At 44.5% G+C, this 21,624-nt stretch overlaps 2 protein-coding genes and 1 long non-coding RNA gene across 3 annotated transcripts; 1 reads left to right on the forward strand and 2 right to left on the reverse strand.

The window, feature by feature from the left end:
* Positions 1-2,248: 2,248 nt before the first annotated feature.
* LOC132326226 (alcohol dehydrogenase class-3) lies at positions 2,249-11,666 on the reverse strand. Its single transcript, XM_059844162.1, has 9 exons — positions 11,538-11,666; positions 8,732-8,833; positions 7,678-7,819; positions 6,978-7,065; positions 5,972-6,191; positions 5,194-5,454; positions 4,345-4,480; positions 3,365-3,503; positions 2,249-2,551 (listed from the first exon to the last, which is right to left on the reverse strand). Exons 1-9 carry the CDS (start codon positions 11,547-11,549, stop codon positions 2,527-2,529), a joined length of 1,125 nt encoding a protein of 374 aa, XP_059700145.1. The 5' UTR covers positions 11,550-11,666; the 3' UTR covers positions 2,249-2,526.
* A 4,718-nt stretch (positions 11,667-16,384) lies between these two features.
* On the reverse strand, positions 16,385-20,439 carry LOC132326216 (alcohol dehydrogenase 1-like). The gene is made up of 9 exons (XM_059844153.1): positions 20,300-20,439; positions 19,404-19,502; positions 18,805-18,946; positions 18,614-18,701; positions 18,281-18,500; positions 17,898-18,158; positions 17,472-17,607; positions 17,016-17,154; positions 16,385-16,616 (listed from the first exon to the last, which is right to left on the reverse strand). The coding sequence occupies exons 1-9, from the start codon at positions 20,315-20,317 to the stop codon at positions 16,592-16,594; spliced, it is 1,128 nt and encodes a 375-aa protein (XP_059700136.1). The 5' UTR covers positions 20,318-20,439; the 3' UTR covers positions 16,385-16,591.
* Positions 20,011-20,793, forward strand: LOC132326217 (uncharacterized). The gene is made up of 3 exons (XR_009486169.1): positions 20,011-20,114; positions 20,354-20,504; positions 20,624-20,793. It is a non-coding gene; the product is annotated as an uncharacterized LOC132326217 (long non-coding RNA).
* The last annotated feature ends 831 nt before the right edge of the window (positions 20,794-21,624 follow it).

Consider the following 21,624-nt stretch of genomic DNA (forward strand, 5'->3'; position numbering starts at 1 on the left):
CATCAGCCTTGAGAACAGAATTTATTAAATAAAAATATTAAGAAAAACTATTTTTTCACCTATCTAGCCGTGTCTGCTTGAACATGACATACTAGACTTGTGCTGACAGGATTGTGGAAATTAACTATTTTTATTCTTACATGAGTTGCTATCCACTTAAATAAAAGATCCTAACTTAAGTCTACTTTTAAATGACATTTTTAGCAATTGTATACACTTCTATCAAAAACACAATCCTTCAATTAGCTCTGAATTAATCTCTTAATGTATTTTCCCTTTATTGCTGTAAAGGGAAATACATTAAAATTACTTACTTTACTGTAAGTCAGTGTGGAAATTCTTCATGCTGTTTCTGCAACTTGACTTGAATATTTAAGGAGAGAAGGTTTGGTAGATGGTGTTGAGTAAGAGTAACAGCAGGAGGAGAGTGGCCAGCCTGCATGTTTTACATGACAGCCAGCAGAATCCATGCACATTGCATTCACAGTGAATGTGCAGTTCAACACAGTACCTTGATCACCAAAAATGGGATAGAAGCTCTTGGGTTTGAGTCCTTTTGTTTGCTGAACAACTTCAAAAAAACCCTATTTCAAACATGCTCCATTCAATCAAAAGCTTTGCAGGATGAAGTAGTGGCTGGGACATCAATTCCTCAGGCTGGGAAGAAGCTGCAAGTCTTTGACCCAAGTGCTCTGGTACATTTCTTTGCTGTTGGTATTACAGCCTGGCTTCCCACAAACACTCTGAGATGCAGATTCTCTGAAGTAATAATATAATGCAGACAAGATTGCGTGGTCTTGATCTAGTCTGTGCAGCATAGAGGAACAACTGTTCCAGTGTAAGTAAATCTGTTAGATCCAGCTGGGGGGTGGTTTGCCAGGTTAGCTAACATTGTATTGATACCATCTTCTAATTATGGAGTACTCTCACTGGAACAGCTCAACAGCAAGTTTTCTACTGGATTTTCTGATGTTCAGCCAGCCTTCTGGAGCTACAAGGTACTGAGAGTCACCTCATTGCTGGGCTAAAGGGCTCAGTTGCTTGTTACCAATTCAGTTTTTATTTCCCCCTGATGCTCAGAATTGAATTCTTACGACATTCACATTTGTTCTTTACTGTCTGAAATGAAGTAGAAATGCAGTACCTCAACTATTTTCAGAATGCTGTAGGGGATATTTTTTAATGAGATATGGAAAAGATGTAATTGTCCCAGTTGTGTAGCAGTGGCTTGGAGTAATTATTGGTGGTGAGAAGGAATTTCTTCTAATAAGATTACTGTTTGCATTCTGTGTTCTCTGCTAGAAGTTGTTTTGACCGGGGTTCTTTAAAACATGAAACTTCTCACTTAAGCAGTGTCCTTGATTCACTGAGAAACACTGAGTCTCAATGGATCTATCTAATTTTTTTTTAAACTGACTGGGTGATCCCTGCTTTGCAGTCTGTTTCTGCTATTTCTCTGCGTTTTCCTGGATGTGAGGCACTGATTCCAGGTTTCAGTACAAAAAGAACCTTATCCAGCCAGCTGCCTTCACCTGGAGTTACGAAAACCTGCAACTCCAAAACTGAGGCTTAACCCCTTCCCCTCCAAAAAAAATTCCAGAAAATCCTGAAGCCATCATCACACAATGCTCTTTCCTGTTCCCCTGCAGCCTTCAAGAGCAGACTTGCTCTAATAGTAGTAGTTCCTGCTTTAATGGCATGATCAGGTTGCTGACCAGAGGTGACAATCCCATGCTGTGTTTTTGCAGTGTTGGCTGCAAAGTTTGCTTCATTTGCCAGTAAGTTAAGGAAATGGCACAAATGTCCTGCTGAAGCCTTGGAGGACACAACTAGAGCAAGTGACCAGAGGAGTTTGTACCATCATCTTTACAAGAGGCTGCCAAAGAGACCAGTGAGAAATAAGGCAGAACATGGACCACCCCAGTGAACATGGGTAACCCCTGGACCTCAAAGTCTCTGCTCTACATTTGGCTTCAGGGTTGAGCTGCATGCTACAATCCACTGTAGTCCTAGAATAGGCTCAGAAACTTGACAAGTTCTGGCCCCTCCCTCAGCACAGTTGCAGCAAATGCATGCTGCTTCTCACCCCTGTGCTTAGCTGTACCTTGTGCAGTGAATCCCACATCATTTGCTGTAGACTCTGCAGAACACTCCCTCTGTCACATACACACTGTGAAACCACTAGAAGAAAACAAGTAAGACACAGCAATCATAGTCACTCTTAATGCTAAATAATTCCAACACTGGGTTTAGAAATAAGCTTTTATTAAGTAGATTTGAGTTAGCCACTATTGAATTTGAAGAATGAGTATAGAAACAGAAGTTCCATAATCAGGACTAATTCCATAATGCTATTCAGTGGTTAACAATTTTTTATTATTAAGTACCCAGAATGCTCACCCTAAAATACATGGTCTTCCTAGTCCCAGTGAGTTTTCAGTTGCTTGATTCTATCTTCTATCAAAAATTCCATTATAACAAGGCAGTTAGCATGGTGCTGGCCGATTAGAAGATCCACATTTGGCTCTAAAATTTCAGGACAGTTCGAATGCTTAAAATAAAAAAGAAAATAAAAATTACCAAGAAGTAAATTTTCTCCCCATCTCTCCCCTCCCTTTCATTGCTGAGACATATTTTAACTTCTCTCTTTTGTAACAAATGAAGTCATGCTTATGCCTATAATATTTATTAAAAATCCAAGATAATGCTTGTTCTCTTCAGGTTTTTTTTTGTCTTTCCTCTGTTTTTCAAACTAGGTGTCAGCCAAGATTGATCGGGAGCAGTAATATTTACAGGCACTCTCCCTTTTGTCTATTTGGAAAATGTTAGGTAGCTTTCATTATTAGTTTCCTAGGACATGCTCATGTATGAATAAAACACTGAAATGATACTGAAGTTTGTAACTGAGATGGGGATCAACTGCTGGATGAAATTTGGATAAATACAGTGTTTCCAGTTGTAACAAACACAGTCAACTGATTTATCCAAAACAGAATCCATATGAGCTAAAGGAGATAAAGCTAGTACTTTCTCCAAAGTTATATACAATAGCTCTTCAGTCTGTCTCTTTGAATTCTTTATTATAAGGGAGAATGTTTTAGCAATGGTGAAAGCCTGAGACTGACCTGTCCCCTTTACCAGCTTTATATTTCTCTTTTACACTGTTGCTTGCTTTTATTGTGTGCCTGTGTTTTGGCACGTGCCTGGAAGGACAGAGAAGTGTGTTTGTATCAGAATCAATGCATGTGGTATATGTCACCCTTTAGCTTCCCTGTTTGAAACATGACTGTGGGCAGGGAACCTGTACTTTGACAGTATCTGATCAAGAAGTGTCTTGTATACCTTTCAATATTGTGAACATTACCTTTTTCCTGAATGCATCAGCTCAAAAGCCTCATTGATTTTGTCGAAAGGCAGCGTGTGAGTCACAAATTCATCAACCTTGATCTTTTTGGACATGTATTCAGTCACCAGTTTCGGTACATTGTCTACACTCTTCCAGCCTGAAAGAAGGAAAACATGCCTGGTTTCCCTTTTCCACCCATCTCAGAAAATTAAAAACACAGCCCTAACACAAAACTTGTATGATCAATATGAAAAGGAACAGAGACGAGTGACATGTTTGTCCCTCCCATGGAGATCCACTTGGTGAAAAATCTTTCACTAGCTGTTCCAGCATTCAGCATTAACAGCAGCCCTCACCTAGGAAAGCTTACACAAGGCATCTCTATCAGGGCCCACTACGTATCTTTTTAACCCAACCCAGTAAGTTTTGTATTGCTTGGACAAAGAGCAGTGTAATAATTCAAACTCTGAAATTGAACTTTCCATCAACTTCAGCAATTACTGAATTCCCCAAAAAAAGAACTCAATGGGGTTTTGTGTTGACAGCAGAAAATGTGTATCAAGCACTTGTTCCCTTTTTGTTTTAAATGTCTTTAGAGCACATTGTCATGTTGGTCCCACAATTTACTTAGTGGTTAAGCAACACAAACATACTGATGTGAGTTCCCATCTCGTCGAAGACCAGGTCCTTTCACTGGACCAAACTGAACCAAACCTTCACCTGGTGGTAAAGCAGTTTCCCTATCCCACTCCTTTAGTACTGAGTAGGATATAGATATATTCTCTTCAAAATATGTTAGATATGATACCAATGTGTTAATCTGTACCCTGCCTGTAGGAATGACAGATTTTAACAGTCTTTATCTTAAAAGCCAATGTAGCACTTATGAATAGCCTGCCAATAGTACATTTCTTTTACAAGCAAAGCCAAGGGGGCTTGATCCTCCCAGCTTTAGCCCAGAGTAAATTATTTTTATCCCCACAGCAAGAGAGAGTTACCTCCAAAGGCAGTCCCTTTCCACGTCCGCCCAGTTACGAGCTGGAATGGCCGTGTGGCGATCTCCTGGCCAGCAGCAGCCACTCCGACTATCACACTGAGTCCCCAGCCTTTGTGGCAGGCTTCCAAGGCAGCCCTCTTCATGGACAGACAGGACAAAGCAGGGTGTTTATTGCTAAGGTTTATGCTGCCTGGATTGGTAGCACTTCCTTTCCCCCAATTAATGATCACCACATCAGCATTTAAGGAACAGTAAATACACTGAAAAATACACTATTATTTTCCATTCAGGGTTCAGATTCCCTTACACTGTTAAAGGTTCACTTTGCTCTTTTTATATCCTATCTAGCTTTTACTCTAAGCTCCCACTGAAAGTCAGGATAAACTGTAATCAGAGACCACATTACCAACAGTAAGGAATGCTACTGTAATTCCTGAAAATCTAGCCCTATTCCTGAAAATCTGCATTTCCAAAGGTGAAATTAATTACTTGAGAAATTAGGGAAATGCTGAGTGATCTCTGAGATTTTACTGTTCATTGCACAATATATTTTATATGAGTTTTGTTCATTTCAACTGTCAGCACAGAGAAACTCAGGATCTCAAAAAAAGTCTGATTAAGGAAAAAACATTTGTAAGTGCCATTTTCAAGCCAAGAAGTAGCAGCTGCTTCCATTATATAATTAGGATTGAGTGTAAATTGTCCTTATGAGTCACAGCACGTATCATTATGATTAAGAAAAAAAAAAGGTTAGTGAGTCTGGCATGTTTTGTGTTAAGAAAGCAGCTGATCTTGCTGTTCAGCTGAACTGGTCCCTCCCTGCACACGCTCCTGTTGGTCAAGCACTCACCATAACTCCGACATTTCCGATGCACTCAAATGAGTAGTCCACACCACCGTCAGTCATCTCAACCAGAACCTCCTGGATGGGCTTCTTGGAGTCCTGGGGGCTGATGCACTCAGTAGCTCCAAACTCTTTGGCTTTGGCATACTTATCCTTGTTAATGTCAATGCCAATGATCCGGGATGCTCCTGCTATTTTGCAGCCCATAATAACTGCCAGCCCAACTCCTCCCAAACCAAACACAGCACATGTAGAGCCAGGCTCCACCTAGGAGTAAGAAAGGATACATGAGCAGCAGAAAAAAAAATTTATCCTTCCAGGGAAAGAGAAAATGCTGTTTAAGGAGGCTGTAAAAAAGGGAAAAATGGAAGCAAATATACATGGCTATGAGATTTTATAGACAAGGGAAACTAAAAGAAATTTAATTCTAAAAGCTCTTTAGGCAGTAAGCCTTTTCTTTTGCCTGAAGACTCACGCCCACACACCTACCACCTCCGTCTCATCCTGAGCTTCAGACTATCAGGATGACTTGCAGCAAGATGAACATGAACTAGAAAAGTAATTCATGTATAGCTGCTGTCAAAAGGGGTGCAGATTACTCCACCTGAATTTCCTCCAAAGGGCAACAGGTTCTTCTAACCTGATCTGGCCGCTTATGGGGAAGCTAGAAATTCTTAGCTAAACTTCATCAGTTAAAGAGGAAGAAGGAACACAGATTTGGTAGATCCCATTTACAGTCCTAGTGTAGTTGCTAGGCTGTGTGTGCCACAAGCCCAGCCTTTACCTTAGCAGTGTTGACAGCAGCCCCATAGCCTGTGGAGATGCCACAGCCCAGCAGGCACACTTTATCCAGAGGTGCTGCAGCATCTATCTTGGCTACGGAGATATCAGCCACCACGGTGTACTCAGAGAAGGTGCTGGTCCCCATGAAGTGGTAAATCTGCTTTCCCTTGCAGGTGAATCTGCTGGTACCATCAGGCATGACTCCTTTCCCTTGAGTAATTCTTGAGGTAAAGACAGGAAAGTGCAGAGTTTTAAGGAGGAAATATTGTCACCAGACAGAAGCCACTAAGCAGCACAGAGAGGCAGCTGCATAGTTGCACCTTTTTATTTTGACCACTTCAGTAAACTTAGAAGTTCACAGAAGTGAGATGCTAAACTCCTAAAACTTTATGCAGTTAATTCCTCCAGGAAAAACCTGAAAGAAATGGGGTTTACTCATATGTTGCCCTTGTTAGTTACCAGTGCTACCTGTGCCACAGCAGAACAGCACAGTCTTGGCCTCCTTCAGTACCCTCCCCTGAACAGCACCTGTCAGTTGTCACTGGGGCTTTTTTTGAGTTAGGGAGATTTTTTTTTCAGAACAGGAGATGCAAATTTATCTGGGAAGCAGGTGTCAAGGAAAAAAAAGCTGTCCATGTGATTTTGTACCACTTGAAAGCTTTGGTGTTCACTCCCAAGAGATAAATTCCCTGAAGTGCTTCCCTTAAGTATGGATTAAATATGGGAGTCAGAGCCTTTATGTTTTTCAACCTGTGGACACAAGGTAGTAGTTTGCACCTTCACATACATGAAAAGAGAGAAACAGTTTTATTTAAGAGAAGAACAGAAATTTTAAGGAAGACTGCAAAAAAATTGCCTAAGTGGCTCCTGAAACACCTACTTTCCAAGTCATTAAATGATGCATCAACAGATTTATTCTTCAAAGAAAACTTCTATGAATTACTTTTGCTAACTATAGCAGGTATACATTGAACAAATACCATAGCATGTGTCAAAGTCATACAAACCTTATCTTCTGGCACAGGTTTGTTTTAGGATTCTTACAGAACTTGCACTCTCCACACTGAGGGATGTATAGAGGGATAACAGTGTCCCCTAAGGAAAAAAATATTCTGTGTCTAGTTATTGAGTCAAGCAAGACATTCTGAAAAAAATATGAAGTTGCTTGATTCTGCATGTTTTTCTGTGAGCTTGAGTTCACTTAAAACCTTTGTGTACTAAAAGTTTTTTATGGTATACAGAGGTTTTATAGAGTGCTAGATAAACAACTTTAATCCTGGCTGAGCAGACAACCCATCTGAAATTCATCATTCCAGAGCAAGTAGCAATGTTACTGTGAAACAAAACAACCCCAAATCAACAGTGAACAACAAGACTAAACACTTAAAGCCTTTTAATTAAACCAACAGATAAAAACTATAATTTGAAAAAATAATAAACCCCCAACCCTCTTGTAATTATACATTGATCTGATTTCAAGTAAAAAAACGCTATTCTGGGCTCTTTCAAGCTTTAAATCAAGAGCTCATTGAATAGATTAGTGTTTTGTCTCACAGACCCCAAATCTACACAGGCATATACCCCAGAATAAAATATTGCATTAAAAACTCTTGCAATATGGCATTTCAGTGGCCCAATTTGACAGTAACTCTTCAAATAAAGTAACACTTTCAAGGACGGCAGAAAACTTGTAGGGTATTTCCTTACCCTTCTTTACTTTTGTTACTCCTTCCCCAACACTCTCTACAATTCCTGCTCCTTCATGTCCCAGGATCACAGGGAAACATCCTTCAGGATCAGCACCACTCAGAGTATAGGCATCAGTGTGACAGACAGCAGTGGCAACTATCTATGAAGAAATAAATAAACTGAGACACCCTGAAGAACAGAATAGCAGCACAGATTTAAACAATTCCCTTTGGTCAGAAATTAAGAACAAATACCAGGTCAAAGTTCTGGCAGCATTTGGGATATGGGCAACATACTTTCAATACCTGGAAAGGCAGTTTTTCTTATTTCAAAAATGCAAAGTCATGACAGTACATTTTTATCATTTCCATCAACCAAAATGTGACACTGAAAGGGGTAAAAGATGACCTTCTTTCCCTATAGCTAGAAATCAGTGTTCCAAGTAATTTAGCATCTCAGATTTGAAATAAGTTAAAGACTCAGAGGTAAAATTTCCAGAGAGACCGTGCAGAAGTCTCAGTATTGCATAAATCCTGTTTAAGTCTTCAGCACCATGCAGAAATCCTTTCCACAGGAATAACTTTCACATTAATGTATACCTTTTGGCAGATACAGGCTCCTGGAAAGTCCTGACGAAATCAGAAACTTGGATATAGGGAATCCAAGAGACCAATCCCAGCTCAGCAGCCAGTAACTTATGGCCTGACTGAAGTAAAATCCAGCATGTTACACAGCTGGCACAAATGACAAATTGCTGTCCCTGAAATAAGATAAAGGTGTTCCCAGCGCAGACATTTTGAGAGAATTTAGTCTGTAACAACTGGAACTGATCCACAAGATTAGCCATTATCCTCAGACCAGACTGTGAAGTGAGACCAGTAGAAATTAAAAGTGTTTTTCCTAAACAGAAGATCTAAATATTGTCATTTTCTTCTCTGTAAAGCCAGCTGAGACACTCTAATGAACTAATGATATCTATTTCAACATTTCTTCTGTTGGCAAACAAACTATTCATCTTTAATACTCAGTCTCCTAAAACAGAAAACATATAGAAAAGAATTGATGTAATTACCTTGATACGAACTTCATGAGCTTTTGGTGGTGCAACCTCCACCTCCTCAATAGAGAGAGGTTTACCTGCCTCCCAGGCAACAGCAGCTTTGCATTTAATCACCTAAAAGACAAGAACAAGAAAAAAAAAAAAAAAAAAAGGACATCTGTTGTATGGTTCATTTAAAATAATTCTTGTTCAGCCAAGTGAGAAAATAAAAGCAGCACTACTGGCTTTTGGAAAGAATCCCAGATCTGAAATTCATAATTTCAACACAAAGGTTTAATTGCCCCACATTTGCTTTTAGGAAGCTAAACAATAATGAGTAAGCCAAGATCTGAAATTTGGATGTCATTCTCTTATTGTGTAAAAAATATAATAAGCCTGGGAGTGCTTGGGAGACACGCTGCAGTGGAGGGAGCAACATGAACGGAAAGGTTGCATTAAAAAAAATGGTGGTTTAAAACCAAAGACTGCCATTCATTTCAGGTATGTTCATTAAACACAGTGTTTGAAGTTGGAAAGTTCAGAAAGGGAACTGTGGAGACCCACATCAAGATTGAATTTCCTGTTCCTGATCAGGATGGTTTCCAAGCAGGATTCCAGCAAGGAGATGCAGCTGACATGCAGAGCCCCCAGTGATGCAAAGGGACCAGAGGGACTTTGCTATAAGGCTCTAACACCTCTGCAGTGGCCACAGGGATCACTGTTAGCAAGTCTTCCCTCACTGCTCTCAGTGCCACGATAAATCCTGCTCTGCAAGCACACCTAAACATCCCAGGAAGCTTTTCAATCACAACAGTGAGAGCCTGGATAAGAGAGCAGGATTTCTGGATCTGTAAACCCTATTGACAGGTACATACACACCACTGACTGAGAAAATCAGTAGGCATTACAGCCACACACTCTAGAGCAGCGTCAGGATAAGCATCTGGAACCTCAGAGGTTGGTTTCATGAAGGTGAAAAGGTCTAAGCCATTGCTATTAGAAATATAAACCAAGAGAAGAACATGACATTTTGTGTGTTCAAAATAACTGTGGTGTTCCCCTGGAATGCTTGAAAGAAAGAGGATTAATATAAATTCTCAAGGTCAGCAATACAGTCACTCAGTCTTTTTGAAATTTCACTTGCTGTAAGAAATAACAGTGCCAAGACCACCTTTTGAGCTTGCCAGCTGTCATGCAACACCTGTGATCAGGAGAAAATAATGGCTAGCCTATACCTTTCTTAGAACAGTATTTCTACTGTATAATAAACAGTACTAGGCTATGCCAGAACCAGTTAAAATCCTCACTGCACCTGTGACAGGAGAACTTAGATACCTACCTTGACCTAAATTTGGTAAAATAAATACTACAGACCCAAAAAGCTTTGTAACAGAAAACAAGTACCTATTCCAACAGCCAGCAGGGGTCTAAATTAGACAGAAACATCCCTAACTAGAATAATGAAATTTTCTTGTCCTGCTTTTTAATACCAGGGTAAATATTACAAAAATGCATGGAATGTGCCATAGTAACTAACTGTGGAATCACAGTGTGAGCCATCAGTCATAATCTCTAAATCTACCAAAGATTTTGCCAGAAAAATCTAAATTCAAAGCACAAAGTGCAAGAGGAACCATCATTCAGTAAATCATTTACTGGTTTCCAACCCATCCCCTCATCCTCCCCTAATTAAGTCATCACTTGTTCTTGCATGGGAGACTGTGCATTCCTAAAATTTGATTTCCACAAGCTTAGTTAAACACAAAATTAAAGAGAGGAGAAAAAGTCTCCTTACAGGATAAATTCTGATCATCTAAAACTAACAGTATGCATCTGGAAGCACATTTTGAAATAGTAATTTCTGATTCAGTTCATACAGCCCCAAAAGCCCCTGGACTATTCAGAGTGGGTATCAGGAAAGCCCTATCTTCTTCTGCCCTCTTATTATTCATAACTTTCTGCTGTTGCTTTGCTGAAAATCTTGAAGCCAACAACTGGAAATAAAAAACTGGCAATAAAAAACAAAACGCTAACTTCCAGCAGTTCTTAATTTCCTCAATTGCCATGCTAGCACTGGAGCACAGCTGTTGGGTTGCCTGTGGACACCATCAGCTGTCTCAGTCGGGATAAAACCGAGCTCTGGCAGTAACAGAAGCTGCTCCAGACCCAGTGCCAGCCTGGAGCAGCTTCAGCGTCCGGCCAAGCGCGGCCACCGACGCCGCTCGGGCCCCGGGCACTGACCGCCTGCGCAGAGTTCAGAGAAATACTGGCACAAGCTCTGGGCTATCGCGCTGTTCCTACAGCCATGCAGCAAACGTGCCAGCAATGGCTTTGTGAGCAGGCAGGGTCTTGTTTTACCCCTTCTTTCCAGCCGATTCGGTCGCAGCTGCCCGAAGCCCACAGGAAACCAGCAAAGCTCAAGGTCTTCGGCTGATTCCTCCACGCCGCGACCCAGGAGCGGCCGGAGCGCAGCGCTCAGACCCACAGGACGCGCACGGGGGTGGAGTACAACACACGGCAGGGAGCAAACGCGTGTTTTCCTTCCTATCCTACAAACGCTCACAGCGGGAGCCTCCCACACCAAAGCAAAGGCACCGACTCCGCCGCACGCCTCACACGCGTGGGGCAGGAGCGCGGAGGCGCCCGGACAATCCCCGCGCCCCGGCTCTCGCCAGCCCTGGGGCGGGAGCGGCCACGGCGAGCCCGGCCCGCGGCCCCGGCAGCGACGGCAGGGCACGGCACAGCAGGGCAGGGAGGGCTTGCCCGCCTCATCATACTCGGTGCGGGACGCTCCACCCGCCCCCGGGCGACCTTCCCGCCGCGGAACGCAGACGCTCACCCCGCTCGCCATCGCGCACAGCTACGGCCGCCAGCGGAAGGGGAAGGGGAGCCCGCCTCCTTCTCCGCTGCCTCTCTCCCCGCCTCCCTCTCAGGGGCGGGCGAAGGAACTAGCTCCTTCCTCCCCATTTCGCCTCCCGCCCTCGCAGGGTAGGGGTGCGTTGGGTTGGCCACAAGACCGCTGAGGGCTTGTCTTCCCGCAGACCGCGGTGCGGGCCAAGGTCTCTGTGTTTCCTGAGGGTGCTCGCAGTGTTTCCTTGCCGTGTGGCCAGGTTTGTGGCTGCTGGCAGCTGCACCAGTGTCTTTCATCGCGGCTCCTTTAGTCCGGCCGGCAGATGGACGTTACTGTGCCCATGAGGGAGCAGGCCCTCTGTCCCGGCCCATGGGCCTGTTCCTGCCGACACCAGGTTGCCCAGATTCCTTCCCAACTAACGGGACGCCACGGCCTCTGCGCCGCTCCCTGAGGGCCACGGCAGTGCCTGGGTGTGCCTGCCTTCCCCGGGCGGGGGAATGCCGCCCTGGCTCCCCTTCTGGAGGTGCTTGGTACCGCCTGTGTCCCACCTGGGCACAGGAGGAAGCTGACCATGTCTGCAGGGCATTGTCCTTTGTGCGTGACTCTCTTGGCTGGATAAACTGCAGTGGTGCAGGCTTCACTGAGTGGTCCAGTGTGAGGACATCACTTCAGACTGGGTGAAGGCAGACGGCTGCCAGGGAAGGTGAAGGGATCTGCAGTGGGATGGAAATTTTGACTGGGCTTCTTGACATTCCATCCAGCAACCTTCGAAGCAAAGGAGCTATTGCTGCAAGATGGGATCATTCACTGGCTCATGCTGTTGTTTCATTTTCTGAAAAACAGTTTTTCTCCAGGCAGGGTAGGCAGGGCTTCTTGTGAGGTCTGCAGACATGATTGTGTAAGATGAGGGGAACAGTTCTGCTGTGAGCTGTTGGGATTTTCCACAAGAGGTGATGGTGCTTGAGGAATTACAAGGTGTAACTAAGTCCCCTCAATAAGAAAGGGAATTTTTATTTTCCAGTGACAGGCTAAGAAAAGCTTAGCAAATACCACAGATAGACAACTGCACCAGCATGTGGAAAATTAATAACAGGACATATGCATTTACTAAATAACATGAAAGTGACATAACATTTAATAGCAAAACTAAAATGAGAAGCTAAATCTGTAGGCTCGTGAAAGCTGACATGGAACTGGAAGGTAATTTGGCTAGTGAGGGTGCTATACAGGTTACACACCTTGTTGAAATCAACGCAGGTCTTGTCCATTTCCTTCGTTAAATTCGGCTCTGCCAACCTCTCCTGCTAATTTCATGCTCTTGGCCACCCCTGGTTTGTCAGTGCTTCCAAAAAGCCTCCAAGCATTTTATGTTTAGCTGAACTCCAGAGATGCTCTGCTTTTTTTAGTATCTTTGACATTCTGAACATTGTAGGCACTGATTCTGGTGGACAAAGGGACAGATGCATAAATCAGACCTCTTTAACACTCACTGTCCAGTTTCAGAGATGAAAGCAGTTGTTTATTTTTCCATCCTTCCTTCCCTTGCAGTTTTGTGATGCTGCCCCCAGTGTTGCTGCATACTTCTGGAAGCCCCTGGACACCGTAAGTGGTTTTGCAATTTTCTTTCTGTTCTCAGCACCATGCAAGCAAATCAAGTTAGCACTCCATGATCTTGACAAAACTATCCACGCTTTGTCACATGTTTCAGGTTTATGTAAGGGGTAAGTTCTGTAGGAGAAGACTTCCACAGCTGCTCTGGATTTTACATTTATATGGTTTTGGTGTTGTTCTATCAGGTGTTACATGTTAATGAGGAGCATCAGCTTGGATGGGGAAAAGAGGAGGGCTTGGAAGCACTCTGAGCATGTGGGAGGGAGACCTGGCAATCATGTTGATGTTTGGTGGACGTGGTCTGTCAAGTGGGAAGAAAAGTCCAAAACAACTAGACAGCAAGGGATCTGTATTCCTTTTTTTTTTTTTTTAACTGTATTATAATGCCTACCCTAGAGGCATTCATTTTTTAGTGAGGTTTTTTCTGTACCTTAGTTTAAGTTTGAAACACAAGAAGATGTGGGGGAAGAAATCACTTGCAAGCTTGGCAGGCAGTGTATTGTAGGGGGATACAGTATGGGTAAATGAAGGTGGTATAGAAGGTAATCTTATCCCCCAGTGAGTTGCAGCTGGACCAATTACTAAAGATTAGAAGCAGGCCTGATCTTATCAGGCTACAACTGTAGCTAATAAGAACAAGTGGTATAAAAGAGTGGATTGGTGGGATCTGGGGTGAGAGGAGTCAGATGATTGTTACAAAGAGCAGGAACAGGCAGTTCCTGCTTAGAGGAGCTGCCTGCAAGAAAAACCTGAACATTGAGGAGGTATGAAGCTCTGGTGATATGAAATCCTTGCACTGTAATGACGTCAGAACTCATGCTACCTAAAACAACAGTGTATGGCTGAACAAAGATGCAAGTGATCTGCCAGGGTGCCAGTGTGAGTGCCAGTAGCAGAAGCTGGCTGTGAGCCTCCCTCAGAAGGAGGAGCTGCTGCTTTGGCACTGGAACTGCTGGCTGCAGCCTCACATACTGGTGAACAGATTGGCAAGGCACAGGGAGGCTGGAGCAGACTGACAAGTCTACCCAGAAGCAAAACTGAAATGCATTAATACAAACATTGCCTGACTTGTTTTCCTCAAGCAGATATGGTCCTCCATTGACCCACTGACCCTCACTGAAAGGTAATTTCCCTACTGTTAATACTGTTAATTTTCCAAATCAAAGCAGTAGTTTTGTTAGAAATATTTCATTAGAGCAACCCTCTTAGAGCTGGGATAACCTGTGTGCTAGTTCCCGCAGTGGGTGCTTGAGTGTAACTCTTTTTGTGGGGCATTACTCTCAAAACCATCCTTTTGAATTCTCATTTAACTTTCCTACATTTCCCTGTGAAGTACTGGAGGATAATAATTGTGCTCAAAAATGCTCAAAGCTGGTTGGTATTTCTTTGGGTAATTCTTAGGTAATTGCAATATTTTGTAACATAAATATAAATCTAATATTATCTGATAATTCAAGAAATGGTTGGTTCCAAAGGAAAACTTTAGAAATAATGTCACTAATTGATCCTAGTATAATTCTAAAGTATACTAGAGTAAAATAACTTCTCAAAACAAATCTGATGTACTCAAAATAAGTGACCATGACAGTTTTGCAGTAGAGACACAGGAAGTTGGGATGCTGAAAGATGTTTAATAGTTTAGATATGGAAATAAGTAATTTAGGGAATTATGTGATTAAATACTCACAGGTATCTGCATTCACTGAAAACCAAATAAAACACAAAAAGCTGATATAATAAGTGCTGATTTTAATACGTTAATATTAAAATAACTATGCAAGGGAAATTGGAAAGATGAAAGTGGTGAAAGAGTTGTGCTGTCACCTCCTTCTTTGCAGTTGGCAGCATTTTCTTCTGGTTTGTATAAATGTCTTTGCTTTCAAATGTCATTATTTGGCCAGCTGTGAAACGAGTGATGTTTTAGCAATCATGCAGACTTTGAGGAGCTCTCTAATTATCTGCTGAAATTTGAAGTCCTGCCCAGTTAGTGATTGTTGCCGAAGGGGCTGGAGGACCTCCGAGATCCAAGGCAGCATGGCCAGAGAGCAGGGACTGGTGACCACCAGGTGGCCCTGCTGTAGCAGAGAGCTCCTCAGTACTCAGAAGGGCTTCTGCAATTTTTCATGTAGCAACAGTTCAAAAGAATTGGTGAAGTGCAAGTTGCAATTTACTTTAGGCAGAATTTTTTTATAGTGATCGAACTATTTATTTCATCTAGTTCTAGATTTTTTTTCCCAAAAGAAAAAAACTATTATCTTTTGTCACAATCCTGCACAGATTTATGTGTTTATATTTGTTAGACAGGTGCTTGGCAAATTGATTACATTTTTGAGACTTGTCTATTGTATAAAATTAAAACTGTGCAGATGCATGTGCAATATTAGGGAAACATTTTTCATTGGAAGTTCTTGGAGTTTTCTCAGTAGGGAAGTGCTAGAACTCAGTTAATTAACCTTTATTGAATTATATTGGTGTTGACTCATTACTGTCACTTATTGTCTTATATTTAAAAAGTAGTTAGGAGAATTATAGGTAACTTTATGTCATGGCAGAGTAATATGTGCAGAAGGTACAAAAAATCGGTGGACAGGATGGGATTTGTTTACCTTTGATAAGTCATTTGTGTGTTCATGATATTCTATGTAATTGCTGATTGTGCTGAGGGGTTGCCAGAAGTTCAAAGGGCTGTGGGATGTGATAAGTGTTGCACAAAAGAAGTCAAAAGGCATGGTAGTGTTATGGATCCAGTTTTCAGCACTGAAAGAAGGATCCATTTAGCAGAATAACCATCTTGGAGTGACAGTCCTGTTCTTTGAGGAATATTTTTCAGAGTTGTACTGTGATATACCATGGGAATTGGTGTAGAAAATATATTAAAAGTACAATGGCATTTGCCAAAATCAAACAGCATCCGTGAATACTGTATGAGTGTTACATCATTATAAAAAAAGTTATCTACTGCTTTATATAATGTGCTTCAGAGGAGCAGCAGCAGGGGTGGTTTCCCTGCTGGGCTTTGCTGGAAGCTGCAGCATTCACCCAGCTGAGACAGGGGCAAAGAGGAGAAAGCCCAATTCACGGAGGGAGATGAAGGTGGAAGGCAGCAGAAGAGGAGGGGCAAACGCCGTTGCTCACTGCTGAGAACACGGCTGTGGTAGAAGGGATGTGATGTGAGGGGGAGCTCCCCCTGTCTTCTGGAAACACTTTTGATTGAGAGAACTTCATGGGACGAGTCTGACAGAAAACTTTATCAGTAAAAGCATTTTCGAGAGATCTTCTCAAGGCACAGCAGGACCAGCAGTGACACCAGCACAGGTGAGTTCCTCGTTCTCTTCTCCTGGTGCCCCACAAGGACAGGTGCTGGTTGAGAGGGGCCCGGGCCCGGAGAGCATCTGCTGCGCTGGTCCCTCCGCTCGGCTTGGCCGTGTCCTTCAGAAGAGCAGGACAGTGCGGATACTGAAACGTGGAAGGAAAGGGAGGGTTGGCTGCAGCTCAGGAGCAGGCAGTGTGGCAGGCAGGTGTGCCTGGGGACCGGCCACCTTCTTTGTCATCCAGCCTCTTCCTGCCTGAGCTGCATGAGCGGGGCAGCCTTCAAATCCCTGCTGAGGGGAGCCCCTCAAGGGATAAAGCCACAGGATCTGTGCTGAGCTGAACCATGAGCAGGAGGGTTCCCTGTGCTGAGCATGGGCTCTTCCCTCTGGGCTATGGCAGATCTTGCCAGCACTCAGCTGTGAGGCCCTGCTTCCTCAAAAGGCTCAGGTGCTCTTTGGGAAGCCAGTGTTGCAGGCTCTGCCTCCTGGAATTTTAGGAGGAGGAGCTGAGGTTTGCTGAACCTCCTGCCGATCAGGGTCTCACCTTTTTCCCGCACGTAACAACTCAAATCCCTCGTTCACTTGAGCGAATGGCAGCGTCTGCGTGATCAGCAAGTCTGTATTGAATTTCTTTTCCAAATAGCCGGAAACTAATTTGGGGATACATTCTCTCATCTTCCAGCCTAGAAACAGGAGAGAGCAGCTGCCTGAGTAATGGGAGAAAGGCAGTTGTGGTAAGGTAGTGTTACTATGAGAGACAGGACTGAGTGACAAGTGCTGGTGCCACATACTTGTGAGATGTTTTCTGCTCTTTAGGATGAGTGGGTTATTGTGTGGAACAGGTAGAGGATAATTTGCATGTCTAATGCTAATGTTCAATACAGGCCATGCAGTTTTCCTCTTATTTGTCTTTTACTTGAAAAGCCTCTTTTACTATGGATAGTCAACTGCCAAGAAAGGAAATGCTGAAATATTTATACTGCCTTCTGAAGTTCACTACCTCCAAGCACAGTCCCCTTCCAAGTACGCCCAGTCAGCAGAAGTGTGGGATCAATGGAAATCTTGGAAACAGAATCCAGTTCTCCAGCCATCACACAGACACCAGTGCTCATATTGCAGGAAGCCAAGGCAGCAATCTGATGGGACAGGCAGGAGAATGAGAGGAAGCCCTAATGGGTTAGTCATGGGAGCGCTCTTTCTGTGCAATCTCCTGCTCCTCCCTGGTAATCTGAAAACACACATCCCCCCTAGTGGAGCAGACCTGGATAGCTTGGGGCTTCTTTTAAGATTCCTGCCATTTTCTGTCACAAAGATATTCCCAACATTGCAGGCAGCCTGTGAGGAACTTCCCTTGGGGGTTGATTTTAGTCCTGAGAGGAGGCTGTGATGATCTGGGAGGGAGGACAGGTGGTGAAGTGCCACCTACCATGGTGTCCTCGTGCCCGATGGCCTCAAAGGAGTAGTCCACGCCGTGCCCGGTCATCTCAGTGAGCACCTCCTGGACGGGCTTCTGGAAGTCTCGAGGGTTGATGCAGTCGGTGGCTCCCAGCTCCTTGGCCGTGGCAAACTTGTCCTTGTTGATGTCCACGCCAATGATGCGGGAAGCTCCAGCTGCCTTGCAGCCCATGACAACAGAGAGGCCAACTCCTCCGAGGCCAAAAACGGCACAGGTGGAGCCTGGTTTTACCTGCACAGATGGGAGCCTGTGAGTCTCCAGCAGCAAGAGGAGGAGGAGGAGGTTTCTTTTGCACAGGATTGATGAGTTTGTGCGGGTGTCTGTGGGGTTGCTGAACACGCCTGAATACCAACCTTGGCTGTGTTGATGGCAGCCCCATAGCCTGTGGAAAACCCACAGCCAAATAAGCAGACTTTGTCCAGAGGTGCTGCAGCATCAATCTTGGCAACAGTGTATTCTGGGACCACGGTGTATTCTGCAAAGGTGCTGACCCACAGGAAGTGATGGATCTGCTTCCCTTTGCAAGAGAAGCGGCTGGTCTTGTCTGGCAGCAGGTTTTGTGGTTCAGAGATACTGTGGGGGATATGCAAGTATTTGTATTTGATTGTCTGAAGCACTGATGGGGGTGTCAGATTTGTCATAAAGTCAATCCCATGTAGGTTTAGGGGATGGCAAAGTAAACGTACTGGGACTTCTGGCAGTAGTTGGATTCAGGATTCCGGCAGAAGCTGCATTCCGCACACTGAGGGATACAAAGCGGCATTACATTGTCTCCTGGAAGAAAACAATATCTCATGTTAGGTGGCTCTGAGGATGCTGCCTGTGTGAGAGGTGATTCCTCGATATATGTTTGTGTGTGTGTGAGTGTGTCAGTTACCTGGTTTCATAGAGGTCACTCCTTCTCCAACGCTTTCCACAATTCCAGCTCCTTCATGGCCAGGGATAACTGGGAATTCTGCGTTGGGAAAGCCGCCTTGCAGAAGGTGTTCATCTGTGCGGCAGATGCTTGAGGCCACAAGCTATTGGGAGAGGAGCAAGCAGATGTCCAGGTCTCTGTCTAACTCATTTTGTGGAAGCAATTTTCTCAGGGGTGTTATGATGCCCCTCAGTCAGTGCTGGCACTCTGTGGCAGCACACAGAGCCCAGGCTGGGCTTTCCCCTTCTGCTCACTCTGAATGCTCCATGTGGCTTTCCTCTGCACTGTGCTGGAGGTGGAAGTGGAGGGGAGGCCACAGTGTGGGTACCAGAGCCCTGTCCAGCAGAGCAAGGGCTGGAGGCAGGAATTCCTAAGTGACAGCTTAGACAGGAATTAGTCCAAAAAGGAGCCCCTGGCAGATGGTGCATTTGAGCCAAGGCAGCTCTGGGCAGTGAAAGCCTCTTGGAGGACACAGATCCCTGAGTTTTACTGAAGGTACAACCACAAGAGGAGGAAATACCACAAGGAAGGAAGAAAAAGTTATTTAAATGTATTTTTACCTTGATCCGGACTTCCCCTGCCTTTGGGGGTGCAACTTCCACCTCCTCAACAGAGAGTTTGCCCGGGGCCCAGGCAACAGCAGCCCTGCACCTGATAACCTGGAAACAACCGAGAGGAATTCATTGCATGGGAACGTTTCTCTGTAGCACACGGCTGGGGGAAGTCATCCTGCAACCCGAGGTGTCCAAACCTGGTGATGCTCAGCTGCACCTGAAACCAAGTGCTGTCCAATGAACACTGGCCTAGTTTAGGGTCTGAGGGAACCCCATTTGTGGTTTGTGACCCAAAAAGGATCAGGTGTAGCCTTGGAAAGTTACTGGGTTCTGATGGCTTTGGTGGATATGTCATAATATCCCCATGTATTACTGGCCAGACTGCGCTGTCATGAGGACTGCAGACTCTGCCCATTACCCATTACCCATTACCAGGGTTTGATTTGTGTGTGCCATGGCACAGACCCTTCCCCGATCAACTCAAAGCAGTTTGGCATCAGCAAATTGGGGCTTGCAGCCTGAAAAGGGCATTGCCATGGATGAGGTTGAGTGCAGGTGAGCGGCTGAAGAGGGCACCACTGAAGAGCTGCGATTGCTGCCAGAGCAGGAGCACAGGGCGGGATTGAGCAGGAGGGGATTTTTGAGATTAGCACCATTCCGTATTTTGTCTCCCGAGCCGCTGGGCAGGACAGAGAGGGAATACACTACGGAATGCAGGTCTGGACACGTGCAGTTGCCTGAGAGCAGAGTCAGGTGAAATTGACAGGGGTTTGGGAGAGGTGGGGGAGTGAGGTTGGGGGAGCGAGGGCACACGGAGTGGTGTGCAGGCTGAGCCTTTGGCAGCGGATTTGGCCAAGAGCAGGCCACGTCGGAAAGGTGGAGGGGAAGTGCCTTGTCCTTACTTTTCCCGCAGTGGCCATGTGGTCTTAGCAGTGTTGTGTCTGTCGCTGTTGCAGGCTGGAGGGAAGCTGCTGCCTCGGCGTGTTGCAGGATCCCCCAGGCGTGGAGCGGGACCAGTCCCTGGGCGTCTCTGGAAAACGCTGGTTAATGTGTGCTGGATGCTGGGCGGCAAAGGGAGTGCAGAGGGGAGGAGCTGGATAGCGGCAGGTTGGGAGCAGAAGTCCACCAGGGAGGCTTTTATCAGTGACTCTGCCCTTGGGTCATTCCCTACCCCCTCCTGCCTGAAAGGCTCAGAGAGCTCAGAAAGATTGGTTTATTTCTTTCAGATGCTTCTGGCAGATGTGGAGGGAGGAGATCTGTATGACTGCTGGGGCTTCCTTGGCATCCCCTTTTTGCCAGGTCGGTGCATTTGACCTGGTGGCCTTTCACACCATTGTATTTGCAAAGGATTAAAAATTTTTAAAACTAAAATAAAACAAATCAAAATTGTATGAAATTGTGCTGTGGTGGATACAAGCAATGTGCTCTTGGATTGAAGCCTTACTGTCTTCTGTGCTCTTGGAGCTATTTTCAGCGTAGCTGTAAGGGCAGAACATATCAGAAGAGGGTTTCTTTTTTTCCCCAAGTACTTCACTCCAGTGAAACCTGGTTTGTAGGTGGGTTACTAACTCCAGGCAGGCTTTTCAGGTTCTCCCAGAGCTGTTTTCTGCTGAGGCATTGGACAAGATGATGTATTGGCAGGGATTGGATGAGTGAGAGCTTGTTGGAGGACCAGGCTGAGATGAGCAACCCGAGTGTGATGTAACCCCCACAGTTAGAAAGAAATCTTCCTTCTGTGTGGCTGAACAGACACTTTTGCAAAGGTTAGGGATGGGGTAATTTCCTAGAAGACTGCCACTAATGACATAAACCCCTTTTTGGATCACTAGCCATTTAGAGTGCTATAATTAGGAGAAGTTAGCTTTTGGCTATTGAGAAAGATGTGTGTGTATATATATATATATATATTTATATAGGTTTTCTTTGAATCAAAAGGCATCTGTTGTCGTTTGGATTAGCAAACAGGACTAGACATGATCAGAAAAAAGTGTAGCATTCCTGAATGAGGAGAGCATTGCTCTGTAGACTCAAGCTTGGCACATTCAGCTCTACAGTTGATTCACATGTCATTCAGAAAATCACAGAATGGCCTTGGTTAGATGGGACCTTAAAGATCGTGTTGTACCACGCCCCTGCCATGGGCAGGAGCACCTCTCACTAGAGGAAATTGCTCATAGCCACCTCTGAGTGGCCTCAAATGTTGCCAGGGATGGGGCATCGGCCACTT

The sequence above is a fragment of the Haemorhous mexicanus genome, chromosome 4 (genome assembly GCF_027477595.1).
Source record: "Haemorhous mexicanus isolate bHaeMex1 chromosome 4, bHaeMex1.pri, whole genome shotgun sequence".
NCBI lineage: Eukaryota > Metazoa > Chordata > Aves > Passeriformes > Fringillidae > Haemorhous > Haemorhous mexicanus.